Source organism: Pongo pygmaeus, chromosome 13, assembly GCF_028885625.2.
Source record: "Pongo pygmaeus isolate AG05252 chromosome 13, NHGRI_mPonPyg2-v2.0_pri, whole genome shotgun sequence".
Lineage (NCBI taxonomy): Eukaryota > Metazoa > Chordata > Mammalia > Primates > Hominidae > Pongo > Pongo pygmaeus.
Genome location: NC_072386.2, coordinates 85,452,668 through 85,467,629, shown reverse-complemented (window position 1 = coordinate 85,467,629; position 14,962 = coordinate 85,452,668). Strand labels below are relative to the sequence as shown.

The 14,962-nt window shown below is 41.5% G+C and overlaps 1 protein-coding gene across 12 annotated transcripts in view; it reads right to left on the bottom strand.

Annotated features, from left to right (window-relative positions):
• The window catches only part of AOPEP (aminopeptidase O (putative)), a 430,010-nt gene that overhangs the window by 130,992 nt on the left and 284,056 nt on the right, over window positions 1–14,962 (bottom strand). For 11 of the 12 annotated variants that reach the window (XM_054502563.2, XM_063649702.1, XM_063649703.1 and 8 more), the window contains 2 exons: window positions 12,730–12,792; window positions 12,333–12,407 (listed from right to left, as the gene is read on the bottom strand). In XM_054502563.2, coding sequence (XP_054358538.1) covers window positions 12,333–12,407; window positions 12,730–12,792 — 138 coding nt within the window. Of the gene's footprint in view, window positions 1–10,721; window positions 11,950–12,332; window positions 12,408–12,729; window positions 12,793–14,962 lie in introns of those variants that run through there. The other variant, XM_054502570.2, reaches the window with a different exon arrangement.

Here is a 14,962-nt window from a genome sequence, read left to right as displayed (position 1 = left end):
ATGCAACACCACTGGAACTCAAACTTTACAATGAAAGAAGCAGATCCAAAAGACTGAGTAGTGTATGATTCAATTATATAAAATTTCTAGAAAAGGTAAACTATAAACCAGAAAGCAGACTAGTACTTGCCTGGGTCTAGGAGGAGGAATGGGGATTGACTACAAACGGACACAAGGAACTTTCTGGGTGACGGAAATGTTCTAAAACTGGATTGTGGTATCAGGTACACAACTATAAGCATTTCTTAACTCAACAAACTGTCTGTGGGTGAATTTCCTGGCATGTAACATATACATGACATATAACTCAAAAAAGTCATTAAGAGCGAGACTCAGAATCACCATCTTTGCTGTCTGTGGGGGCACTCAGCAATCTTTACCTTTGTCATCAGGAGTAAATGTTGAAGGTACAGCCACACGCTGCATAACGACGTTTCAGTCAACGATGGGTCACATACACAACAGTGGTCCCATAAGAATATAATACTGTATTTTTACTGTCCCTTTTCTATGTTTAGACATGCTTAGATACATTAATAATTACCAGTGTGTTACAATTGCTTGCAGTATTCAGTACAGTAACATGTTGTACAAATTTGAAGTGTAGGAGCAATAGGCTCTACCATCTAGGTTTGTCTAAGTATACTCTATGATGTTCTCACAATGATGAAATCACCACATGAAGCATTTCCCCATAATTAAGTGATGTGTGACTGTATAGCTTCGACACTGAAAAGTAAAGATTATGTATGTGTGACGGTTAGGGAGAAAAAAAACAGAAACCCACTTGTATACGAATAGGATCCAGAGGTACATTCTGCTTTTCTCCTGGATTCTTTCTGCCATTCCTGTTTAATGTCTCATGCCCTTCATAGCTTTTTCTCTTCTTGGACACCAAATTAATGGTAGAAAATTGCCACATTTTATATATATAAAAATTATATATATAATTATATATAATTATAAATTAATAGCATGAGCTATGCGACTTGTAGTTACAAGTGAGGCCACATAAAATGACTACTGTTACCTTATCTAAGAAAATGCCAGGGTCGGGAGTGGTGGCTCATGCCTGTAATCCCAGCACTTTGGGTGGCTGAAGCACAAGGATTGCTTGTGGCCAGTAGTTCAAGACCAGCAACATAGAGACCCTGTCTCTTTAAAAAAAAAAAAAAAAAAAAAAAAGCTGACATGGTGGTACACACCTGTAGTCTCACGTACTCAGGAGGCTGAGGCAGGAGGATCACTTGAATCCAAAAGTTTGAGCTTACAGTGAGCCATAATCATGCCATTGGACTTAAGCCTGGGTGACAGAATGAGACTCTATCTCAATAAAAAAAGGTCATGCTAAATCTGTGGTGCTGGAAACGTGTGGGATGCTACCTGAATGACAACCTAACATTCAAAAATCACAAAAGGGCCTGGCACAGTGGCTCACACCTGTAATCCCAGCACTTTGGGAGGCCAAAGTGGGTAGATTACCTGAGGTCAGGAGTTCGGCACCAGCCTGGTCAACATGATGAAACCCCATTTCTACTAAAAGACAAAAATGAGCCGGGCGTAGTGGTGGGTGCCTGTAATCCCAGCTACTCAGGAGGGTGAGGCAGGGAGAATTGCTTGAACCCGGGAGGCTGAGGTTGCAGTGGGCCAAGATCGCGCCACTGCACTCCAGCCTGGGCAACAGAGAGAATACGTTTCAAAAAAAAAAAAAAATCACAAGAGAAGGAAACTTTGAATAACTCTAGAACTTAAAGTTACCATCCCCAATTCTGAAACATTTTATTTTGCCTTAAAACCAAACGTTTACCGTGGGAAAAAAAAAAAAAAAAAAAAAGCTTAATGCAAGTAAAAGGAAAAAAGAGTGACAGTAAAATAGACTGAACTAAGTTCAGAGGTAGCCTAAACTTGCTATGGCACTTCGATTTCACATTTATGAGCCAAAGATAAAAGATCAATTTCCGGGGCCAGGCAAAGTGGCTCATACCTGTAATCCCAGCACTTTGGGAGGCCAAGGCAGGTGGATCACTTGAGGTCAGGAGTTCGAGACCACCCCGGCCAACAAGGCGCAACCCTGTCTCTACTAAAAATAGAAGAAATAAAATTTCATACTGAGTATGTGCTCATGAAGGCAATCTGGATTTTGAGAATACAAATTATGGTATCCTCGATTATACAAAATAACAAGAGTTGAATGAAACTGAACAAATATTTGTATCCTGCTATCAGCCTGAAGGAGGGCTTATGGACAATGAAAACAGCCCAAAGTGATGACTTCCCTTATAGAGATCCAAACTGTTCTGATACCTCCTGCACTTTCCTGCACCTCTGATACAGGTCTGATTCAATTCTGTCTTCTATCCTATAATAGTTTTCTACATCTATCTATAAACTCTCCTATCCTATATAGTTTTCTACTTCTAACTATAAACTATTCTATTCATCTCGGTATTCTCTACTCCTGACTCAGGGTTTTGTATGTTGTGAACATCAAATAAAAATTGTAAATTGTTTGAATAAATATGGAATTTAATAAGAAATGTGTTATGCACAGAATAATCAATAGTATTACATTTCTGGCCTTGGGTTTCCAAATCATCTTGATTCACAGGTGTCAGCAGGACTTCTATAATAGGTTCCAGCTTTACTTGCGAAACACAGATGAATTTTTCAATTCATATATTCAAATAAAGACACTAACACTATTTACATATACATCAATCAAACCCCTATCTGTGCTTACAAACCAGGTAAAAGCACTAAAATGGATTCAGTTAATTCAATTACCCAATTTCCCACCATAATTTCCAGCCTACATGTGTAAAGTGTTGCTTTATCAAAACAAAGACCAGGCATGGAAACTCTAGCCCAGGGTAGCCTCAGGTAAAAATGCATCATATACTCATGTCTTTAGTTTGTGTTATGCTGCTTTGGATTTATTTATCACAGGATGCTTTGTAAGTGATCTTTGATATGCTGTGTGTTTTATCTCCCCATGGCCAGAAATGACATCTCTCATGTCTCTTTGGTATTTTCCAGCAGCCTCTTACGTGGGGGCTTATGTACAATAAATTCAAGAAAATGTACTGGTTGTTCAGGCTGACTTAGGTTTTCAGCAATCCTCATTATCTGAAAAATAGACTACTTTAATTTTTTCTAGTGTTTCTCTATGCACATATAAACTGAAATCATGTAAACCCAGAGTTCTGAGTGGGGAACTAACATGACAGGCAAGAGTGTGAGAAGATAAATGGAAATGGAGTTTTCTAGATGAGGTACTTCAGAAAGTGCCACTTCCTTCAATGCAGTAGTAGTCCTCCATGAGTAGATGCAGAGATCCTGCTCACCACATGGAATCAGGAAAAGGTTATTTACTGTCGGGACACAGAAGACTTACTGGGTAGCCACTGTTTACTTTTCACAGACAGAACATCAACTCAAGTCCATACACTCATAAAATGAAGTACTCTTAAGTTTCTTTTCTCTTTTTTTTTTTGAAACAGGGTCTTGCTCTGTCACCCAGGCTGGAAGGCAGTGGCATGATCTAGGCTTACAGCAACATTTGCCTCCAAGGCTCAAGGGACACTCCACCTCAGCCCTGGAGGAGCTGGGACCACAGACGTGTACCACCACGTCCAGCTAATTTTTGTGTTCTTTTTTTTTCTAGAGATGGTATCTCGCTATGTTGCCCAGACTAGTCTTGAACTCCTGGACTCAAGCCATCCATCCACCTTGGCCTCCCAAAGTACTGGGATTACAGGCGTGAGCCACCATGCCCAGACAATTTTTGTATTTGGTAGAGATAAGGTTTTGCCATGTTGCTCAGGCTGTCTAAATTTCAAAGTTCCTAACAACAAGAAACTTTAAAGGATAACAAGATAGAAAAATAATACATTTAAAGCACTTCATATACAATACCTTATTTGGCTTCATATCTACTGTGAGCAAGCAAAACAAAAAAGTTATTCTTATTTTACAGACAAGGAAAATAAAGCTCAAAAGCCAAGTGACAACACGGAAAAGTAACCCACAATGAGACATATTAAACTAAAATTATTGGAATATATAGAAAAAATCTGGGTGTCCAGGAAAAATGACCAGGTCACCCCAAGGGAAAGAAATGAGACCAGCATTAGACTTTCTGCAGGATGACAATGGAGTAACAGACTTCAGATAATTAAATTAAAAAATATGAACCAAGGATTTCTTATTTAGCTGACATGACCTTCAGGTATAAACAGCACAAACTTAAAACATGCAAAAAACCAGGGATTATAGCTGTCCTAAGCTCTTCCCGAGAAATCTACTAGAAAACAAGCTTCAGAATTGACTGAAAAGACATCAATCTAAAAGCAGATGATGAACATTAAATATAACCCGCAGAATTAAAACGAAGTGATTTTATAAAGGGTACAGCATAGTATGTAATGCCAATATTCTCTGACATTGTAGACACAGTCCAACCATGAAGAAGGGAATAATGAGATTATATTGAAAATACAATCCGCCAGCTGACTGTCTTACAGGTATTTACAGGAAGTAAAAAAAAAAAAAAAAGGATAATATTTCAAGTTATATGATGGAAAATAAAGAGAGGAGGGGGAAGAAAAGGTAAATGACTGATTTATCACTCACAGCAGAGAATCAATACACAAGAGCAGAAAAAAAAAGTATTACATCAAAGTAACCATTAAAACAAAAATAGAAGCCTTCCTAAATGCCAAAAAAGGATAATACTTTTAAAAAATCATAAAACTATGGGAAAAACTTGAAGTCAAACATATTGATTTTATTAATTATTATAAATGGGTTTAATTGGTCTACTGAGTAAAAGGATTTTCAGAGGAAAGCAAAGGTCACATGACAAACTCAAGGGACACATGATTAGGTGGTACAGTTGGGACCAGTATAAGGTCTTTAGGAATCCAAGCTCTCTTTATAGAAAAGATAAGAGATCACCGCCCCCCCACCCCCCCCCAAAAAAAAACAGGAAAACTCTACCAAACATACTTTGATGAAAATCTCTATCATTAAAAAAAAACAAAATAAATAAAAACCTGAATAGTGAAAAAAAATTTTTAATGCAATAGCCAGGTATGAGTTTATAAAATAAATGCCATTTGTGGGATTCATTCATTTAATTCATTCAACAAATACTTATTGAGGCATGTGGCCAGGCCTTTTTCTAAGTGTTGGAGATTAAAAGCTTGAGTATAACTCTTCTGTGGGCACAGACCCTGAAACAGAAGGAAATATATGTTGGCTAGACTCAATACACGCTGCTGTCAGCCTCCTCCAATACAAGATGAATGGAAACAATGGTAGGCCTGAGCCCACACAGACATCAGTACGTGCTACGGAAAAAAATGCACCTTATTAGTGCCATATGAGACCCAGGCACAAAACAGCAGCTCCTTAAAATGGCGATGAGAATGACTGCCAAGTAAAGCATTCTGTCACAAGAATGAAACTAATACTTCCTATAAAAGTAACTAAAAAGCCACAAAATTTTTCTCTGCCTGCCTCCCTTTTCCAGCCGAACTCTAACATTTTATATAAAAATGGCTTTCATCTCTTATGGCATAGAAGAGTTGATGGCTGCTGGCATCAAACTTGCTAAAATCAATAGTAGTGTAATTATCAGCACACTTCCAAATGTTTTCAAATACATCCCGGCTGGGATTTTCCTGAATTAGATATGTGTGCTTTATGCTGGTGGTCTAGGATTGTCAGTAACCTGCACTAAAGAGAATTTTCAAATATTGCCCAAAGCATCCTTTTTTATAGCAACTGTTTGACTTCTTTACACCTCACCCCTTTCAAAAAGTGTTTGATGCACTCTACCACATCCTAATGTCATATTGCTGGTTGTGATACTACTTCAATGGTACATTTACATGAGCTGCTACATGTAATGGATTTAGAACAGTGCTTGACACATGGGAAATGTTAGCTATTATGATATGAATAGTTCCATTCAAAGATTCTTTTCAAAATATGTGAATAAGTGTATGTGGGTAAGTGGATGATGATACCTTAACTTTCCTTATTATGCTAGTTAAAAATGGGAAGGAATTTTAGTACACAGAAATCTTGGAACTTTTTTTTAAACTATATATTTTTTTTTTTTTTGAGTTTGGGTCTTGCACTGTCACCCACGCTGGTGTGTAGTGGCAGAATTACAGCTCACTATAACCTCTAACTCATCAACTCAAGCGATTCTACTGCCTCAACCTCCTGAGTGGCTGGGACTACAGCCATGTACCATCATACCTAATTTTTACTTCCTTTATGTTTTGTAGTGATCGGGTCTCTCTATGTTGCCCAAGCTGTCTCGAACTCCTGGTGTGAAGTGATCCTCCTGCCTCAGTCTCCCAAAGTGCTTGGATTACAGGCGTCAGTTACCATGCCCAGCAAAACGGCAGTCTTAAAAAAACACATCAGCCGGGCACGGTGGCTCATGCCTGTAATCCCAGCACTTTGGGAGGCCGAGGTGGGCGGATCACGAGGTCAGGAGATAGAGACCATCCTGGCTAACCACAGTGAAACCCCACCTCTACTAAAAACAAAAAAAATTCGCCGGGCATGGGGCGTGGTGGCACACGCCTGTAGTCCCAGCTACTCGGGAGGCTGAGGCAGGAGAATTGCTGGAACCCAGGAGGTGGAGGTCACTGCACTCCAGCCTTGGGGACAGAGTGAGACTTTGTCTCAAAAAAAAAAAAAAAAAAAATGGCTAGGGAAATTAGGAATAATAAGTAAATCTTTACAACAGATAAAAATTTAACAGTATTAAATTATACAGATCAGATTTCCTTCCTGAGGCTACCAAAAATACCTTTTATCAGCAATTATTCGTTGGTCCAGCTTAAAAAAATATATAGCAAACAAGGCCAAGACTTTGTGAAACCTCATCTAAAATGAGACCTGGGTACAGAAACTTTAATACATTATTTATTAGGGATTTACAAAGGAAAATCAGAGACCCACAAATAGGACCAAGAATCTCAAATGAGTTCCAAATATTTCAGCAATAAAGTAACGAATTGCGTATTAACAGCACTATAATTACTCCTTTTGTTTGGTTTCTTTGTAATTACTTTTAATAAATTATTCTGCCTCCCCCCATCACTCAAGTAAGTTGTCATCCAAAGGCACAATCTGTACAACACAGGATACAAAGCCACTCACAGTTAGGGAGGAAGGGATGAAGGGAGGGAAAACGGGTAGGCTGGTGCTTCAAGAGCTGTGACTCACTAGAATCCATAAAGCTTTTCTATGGAAATCAAGTATCAATGAAGCTATTGTAAGAGATTACGGCTATATAAATGTAGACTAGTTATGAATTCTCACAGAGCAATGGCACTCTCAAAAAGAGGCAAGGGCACCAACGCCTGGGAAAGCACTCAACTGCAATGTTGCCTCAGTGGCATAAGAGTGGCTGCCTAAGCCTACTGTTTGCTGAAAGCGGGGTAGTTCCTACAAACTGCAGGGACCCTCAGCTCAGCACTCCGTAGGTTCATTCTGTGCCATTTTGCTAAGCTTTGTGTGCTGATGGCTCTGGAGTCAAGCCTACTGCGGTCACCATCTGCTGTTTTCGGTCCAAGAAAGAGCCAAATAATTTTTATTAGTCTTAATATTCATTTTCAGAGATCATAAACTGAACATAAAATATACCTTTGTAACAAAAGACAAACACAGCAGTACTTTGTTAAATAGTTTAAAATTTGTACCTACCTTTATCATTTTGAATAATATCAGTACTGTAATAAAAGTATTCTCTTACAATATATAAAATTTAAAAGGAACAATAAATGCTAAAAAATGCATAAACCAAATTGGATTTTATATACAATTTTTTAAATCTGTGAATTATTATTCAAACTAAGATTATCACTGATTTTGGTTCAGAGTCAAGTATGTACAAGGAACAAATGAAATAAAAGTAGAGTGAAAATACTCTAGAATTTAGGAATCTATTATAACAAGGAAAATCGGGGTTTTTTTCCCCTTAAAGACTTGGAAAACAGAATTTATCATTTGGGCTCAATGAAAATGCCCACTAGATACTATAAAGTCCATACTTTTCACAACCATCCTTCTAGATCTTTATGTTTCACTTTGAATATGTGAAGGAAAATTTCAGGAAATTTTTAACAATTGGAACACTGAGTAGCTCAAGAGTATTGTTTTTTGGGTTCTGGCAGAAAAGAATTATGAAGGTAACCCTGAAGCACGCTGTTGTTGGAAACCATTTGCACCATGTTCGTTGTGACTAATCCTAACAGAGAGCTGACAATCTCACCCCAGCCAAGACCACTCGCTTGGAAACACTCATACACGTAATAGCCAATCTTACCATGGCTGAATTTTCAATGATTTGAAAGTGAGCCAATGAATACTTCTGACATCATCATACACACTTACTGAAGACCTGAAATGAGTACTGCAAAACTAGTTCTCCGCTTATTATATATACAGACTAGGAAGGGTGCTTCCTCTGAATCTGAAAATTGAAATTTTCTTCCTCTAAAGGAATCATATCCCAGTCATATATTTTCCATAAGTATATTCTTTCATAAAAGACTATTCTACTATACATTCTAATCCTATGAATATTGATAAAAGAGTTACTAAATCTTTATATTATTTTATATGTATATATTTATAAAAACCTTCCTTAATCTGTGATGGCACATAATTTTATCTTTGAATCAGCTAACAAAGGTAAAAAAAGAAAAAAAGTGCGTTCCTCTTCCAAAACCAACAGCCATTTAGTGAAATCTATTAGTTTAAAAACACACATAAAATTCACTGTTGCAATCACAACTGTTCATCCTGTCCTTTGCACAGCTGGCTGATCCAATCATCCTAATTGTTCTTCGTTAGTTATTCATACTTTCCTTGTTTTTCTGTTGCAAAAATTATTCAAACTAAATGAAAGGAACTTGAAATAATAAAAAAAAAGAAGAGTATCAGAATAGAAGAAAAAAATATCCGAGGACCAGAACTAGAAGAGGTGAGTTTTGTCATTTTAAACGAAAAACAAAATATAAAAGATTCAGTCATACCAGGAGAACAAGGGCTAAAATATGAAACTAAAATAAAATGGAAATAAATGTCAGAGAAAATATGAAAAGATGCATGAGAGAGAATGATGCATCTTCAGAGAGGTAAGAAATGAAGCCTGTTAGGACAACACAGAAAGATGGCACAATTCTCTGGTGGGTGGGATGACTGGAAGCAGAAGGCGGGGAAAGGCCAGGAGAGCACTTTAAATCACTTTATCTGCATGGTACATCTCAGTCCCCAATTTACTTTATTTCATTATTCGTTATTTTAACCCACAGCTGAGCACAGGGTGAGTTTGTTTTGCTTCCCCTTGTGAGTTCAATGAAAAACTCAACTAGTATTTCAAGTTACATCAGACTGTGCCTACTACTCAGCACCTTCGAGATTTTCTTTAAGGGGAAAACAAACATCCCTGGAAGATGCCGTTCTACCGTGTAGCTCCTTGCCCAGCGCCCGTGGTCAGAGTCTGTCCTCTCACTAGAGCACTGTTTTCCTTTCCCAGGCAGGTCAGAGGTTCTGCTTTCCACACGGCAGGAAAAAAGCTGCCCCTCCTATCGGAGGAAAAAGGTTGTGACCCCCAGCAGAGTTAATACAGACGACTTCACCGAATTTACTCATCTAGGCTGAATCCTGAGAGAAGCCTGCAGGTGTAGACAGACCCTTGCGGGCTGGAGGCAAGGGCAATGTGGAGGGGATGAACGGAGGCAAGGAAAACAAAGTAGACAATCAAAAGCAACAGCTACATTTCAAAGGGGCATCTACCAAAAATGACTAAGATTCATTTTATTTTACACTAATACAAAATGAATAAAATCAGAAAATACCATAGTTTTATTTTAACATAGAAGAAAAATATAGTGGATGCAGGATAAAAGAGAAATTGAATAATTTGCTTCCACTTGTGACATAGCAAACATTTTTAAAAATAACTTATTAGACTCAACAGCAAGTGAACTGCATCGGCTCCTACTAATAACAGGTTCAAATCCTAGCAAAAGGTTAACACATAGACCTTGGAACGAATACACATGATCACAAAGCTCAATTTCTATTTCAGAATAGGGGGAAGGCCCTTGGAAATATCGCATGCTTTGCCTCAGCAAGCTCTGAATCTTCTCCTAGGTGTGGCAGAAGCAAAACAGTGGGCAAAAGGGCTTGGAAGTGCTGTGCAGAGCCAAGAGAAACATTGGAAACACTGACAGTTCATATTCTCTGATATGACTCTGAAATTTGCTATCTTCTAGCCCTTCCTCACCTCCACCCTCAAACCTCCTCAGCTTTAAGTTTCAATCCATGAAAGGAAGTTCTGAATGTTGGTTTCAACCTACTCCATTTTCATGTTCTCTTTAAAATTGCTGCCCACATTTTCCAAGAAAAAAAAGTCAGAGGCAAATCTTCCCCCTAAGTTTTAACACAAGAGCTTATATCAAGGGGAAACGGTTGGGCAAAGAACGTCATTCTCCCGCAAGGTAAAATAATCAGTCCCCCCCACTTTCTCCCCACTCCCATTCTCAGGAGACCCAGTGGTCAGGTCATGGGTGTCACAGATACGGTTACTTCTAGGTTAGATTTTGGTAGTGACAACATCTAGTAATCCACAAAAATAATGGCTTCCCCTTCCTTTCTACAGCACATTGTGCATTTTGGTAATCTTATTTTTGGCTTAAAAATTAACAGCTGGCAGGGCGCAGTGGCTCACGCCTGTAATCCCAGCACTTTGGGACACCGAGGCGGGCAGATCACGAGGTCAGGAGATCGAGACCATCCTGGCTAACACAGTGAAACCCCGTCTCTACTAAAAATACAAAATTTAGCCGGGTGTGGTGCCACGTGCCTGTAGTCCCAGCTACTCGGGAGGCTGAGGCAGGAGAATAGCTTGAACCTGGGAGGCTGAGGCTGCAATGAGCTGAGATCGCGCCACTGCACTCCAGCCTGGGTGACAGAGCAAGACTCCGTCTCATAAAAAAAAAAAAAATCAACAGCTACGACACATTTTTTAAAAAATACCAAGCAAGCGATAATTCTTTTCCTTCTTTGGGTATTTTATGATCTCATTCATCACCTCACAAACATTTAAAAGAACACCTAAACCATTAAACACAACTTACCATACCATGCTGAGGTATGGTCAGAAAATTCAAGTCTGTTCCAAATCACAACTTTTTCTATTATTCTTCAACTGAAGTGACATATATGACTCTCTGTGGAAAAAGAAAAGGGGTGGGGTCCCCCTTTTCACGCACACTGAAACTCCAGCTACAAACAACTATATTCACAGGCTGGTTCCTTTTCCAGCTCTCTCAGAAGCTGCCCTCTGCTATCCTGAAGTGCACTCTGCAGCTCTGGGATCACCTTTATTCTGATGTGCTTTGTGCACATTCTCGGACGCTGCAATGCCCATACTAAGGCAACACAGCACAGAAATTGGCAGCAATGCTATCAGCAAGAATTTGGCTTCAGAATCAAGAGTGATTCATCATACATTCTAGCAGCAGAAAAACACACCGCTATTTTAATCCCTTGCTGGTATCAAGAATCAAAAAACAGTGAAATGTAATTAAGCAAAAGCAACAAAAAAAATCCTACCTGCTGTAATATTTGTCAAAAAATTATTTACTTCTACGAGCTTTCCGCAAGTCACTTAGAAGACAACGGGCTACTTACCTTATTTCATGATATTTATTGCAATGACAAATCAAGTTTTAATACAAAATCAGCAGACAGGCAGTCCAAACTTCTGCAAAGTAACATACTGAAATTCTAAACTTAGGCAAACAAATTTCTCATTTGCTTTACAGTAAATAAAATTCCTCCTAGTGTTTTAAAAGTAATCCACTTCTTTCTTCTTCTCTCTCCATTTCTTAGATGACTCCAATTTAAAGTCTAGGTGAGAGAAAGTACAGCATGGAAACCTAATACTGTGGGCGATTTATTCGGAACACTTTTCATTTTTCAGAGGTACCTTAACGCTGAGATAATAAACACTGCTGATCTAAAATAATAATGGAACCCACTTAAGTCCGACTGCTGTATTTAATGAGCATGAAACAAATCTCATGGGTTACTCTCTCCTTATGAGACTATGTAAATGATCATTAGCCTTATCGACCAATATTTCTATAGAATTTCCCCATATATTAAATCCACAGTTTATTATAACAAAAACTTTTTAAATTAAATGCTACTCTATTGTCATGACCAGGTCCTCACGGGGCAGAAGCGGATTTACCGAGACCTGCACCGAGTACGGTCTCGGGAACCCCTACCTTTTCAAACACCTCTTCTTTCTCCCTGCGCTTCCGTTTTCGGGGTCTCCGGTTCACTCGAATCCATTTCGTGACCTGAGGTTCAAAAACCACAGCATTTCAAACAAGGCGACGGGGTCCTGACGGCCGCCCCCCAGCGCGAGAAAGCAGAGACCCCCGGCCTCGCGACCTGGTCTTCCCCGCACCTCGGGAGGCCACCGGCGCCCGCTCGCGGAACTCGCCGGGCGCCTCAGCGCAGGGGCCGCGACCTTCGTTCCTGGCCGCTCCCCGCGCCCGAGCCGCAGCCCGGCGGGTAGTCCCCGCGCCCGCGCGCCGCAGCGCAGAGCCAGGGCCTCTCGCCAGCCGCGGTCTCGCGTCGGCGCCACCGGGGCGCAGGGACCGCGCCGCCCGCACTCACCTCGGCGCGCACTTGCCGCGCGAGCCCGCACTCCGCCCTGGAGCGGCGCTCCCTCTGCAGCGGCTGCGGGGGAAGAGGACACAGTCAAGTTTACCGCGGGAGCGGCCCCGGCCTCCCTACCCCGCGCCCGCTAACTCGGCGTGCCCGCCCCGTACCTCGCCCGCGGCCGGGGAGGACGCAGCGGCGGCGCCCGAGCCCGCGCCCTGCGCCCACCCGGGGTCCGCATCACCTCAGGCGCGGCGCGGGCGGCGGGCGCCGGGCCTGGGCGGCGGCGCGGGCGGGCGGGCGGGCGCCGAGCGGGGGCGGGGCCTGCCTTAAAGGTATAGCGGCCGCGCCGCCTCCCGCAGGTCGCCCGCCCGCGCCGGCATTGTATTGTTCTCCCCCACGAACAGCGTGCTCCCGCTCCCGGGCTCCGGCCGCCCCGCGCCCCCGCGCACCTTGCCCCCGCCACCCCTCCCTGGGCTCCGGCCGCCCCGCGCCCCCGCGCACCTTGCCCCCGCCACCCCTCCCCCGGCTCCGCGCCCTGCGAGTGGCTTCCTGGCAGCGAAAAGGAGCCCGCGCCGCCCGCCGCAGGCTGGAGGGAGCGGTGGCGGGGAAGGAACCCCGCCCGTGGCCAGCCTAGCGCGCTCCTGGAGTTGGAAACCTGGTCCCGGTGGCTTTCGCGGAGGGAAAGTAACTTTCCTAGTGGCGTTTTCTCCGGGACCGGGTTCTACGCCGTCGAGTAGACGTTTCCCAGTGGGCCCTCGGGGCTCCGGGTAGCGGCAGGTGACCTCCCGGGAGGCGAGGCCAGGGCGCAGAGAAACCCAGCCCCGCGCTCCCGCCAGTGTGGACCCGCAGCCCTCAGACTGCCGTGGACCCCCAGAACCAGTGGGTAGAATTTAAAAAGAAGGGGTCAATCTGTTTTCATAATTAGGGAGAAAGTTTACACTTACTTTATAAAAATGTGCGATACCCCAAGATTTTCCTCCACCCGCCAAAGGCCTTCTCATCCGCATCAGCAGCTGCTGTAACCCGCCTGCCGGTGAGGGCGGGCCGGGGCGGAGAGTCGGTTTGTCCTGTTGCTTGCTGGGTCTTGACCATCCCTTTAACTTTATCACATTTCTTTAAAGAAAATCTGTCTCGCCCTCTCTTTATTCCTACTCCATCCTTCTTTCAAGATCAAAAGGTTTAGATCAAAGCCAAGATCAAACTCACTACTTTAAATAGCAACTTTGCCATGGAGTATTTTACACAGAGGAGCTTAATGGAGACATCAGGAATTTATCCCTTCATTCCATATTCATAACTGGACTACTTAAAATTAACACGGATGATGCATGTCTATTTCCTAAAACAAACAACAAGTCTGCTCAAATGAGGGATTCTTACTTTGTTTCCAGGAATACAAAAAAGTTGAAATCTAGAGAGCAATATAAATAGACGTGTTAACCATTTTGTGTCATTATTATAATAGCTAAGTGCTACGAAATTTGTGCTCATTTGCTAGAGATTTTTCAATGTGTTATTATATCTTTTAGTATAGACTGTACAGCCATCATATACAATTTTTTACTGTAAAGGAAATATATATAAATAGTTAATGGTTTGGAAATCTTGCACATAGGCAGGTAAATAATTATAAATGGTGAAGTGGATTACTCTGAGCTGCTTAATTTTAAAGGGAAAGAGAACTTTGAACTCTTCAACCTTCTATGCTGCTAATAACAGTTCCACAATCAATAGAAATCTATCTTGGCAGGCACTTCCTTTTACCCACTAGAATTTTTTTCCTTGGGAGTTCACGATCCCCAGAAACTCTGATATGAGCCATTCGATATTGATGTACTAAAACAGTGCTCTGCTTAAATACAATTTTTCAACATACAGTCTTGGAAGAAACAAAATCCAAAATAAATTCCAATAGTCCAGTAACAGGAATAAAGACAACTATTGCAAATTAAATCTTACAGACTTATATGAAAGCTGCTGTTAACAGCTGGGTACTAGTTACTTGAAAAGTTTTTTATCCTTGCAATTTTTAACTGGTTGTAGAGACACACACACACACACACACACACACACACACACACACACACACACACATTCTTAATTCTATAAATCCCATTGAACCACTGGAAAGATCTTAGAAACTGAGACCTGGAAACCCTGTCTTGCTCTGCTACTGACACATTCTCCTTTCTTCCTAGCACCCAGATCATGGATAACCTAACGGTTTCCGGCATGAGCTGAACAA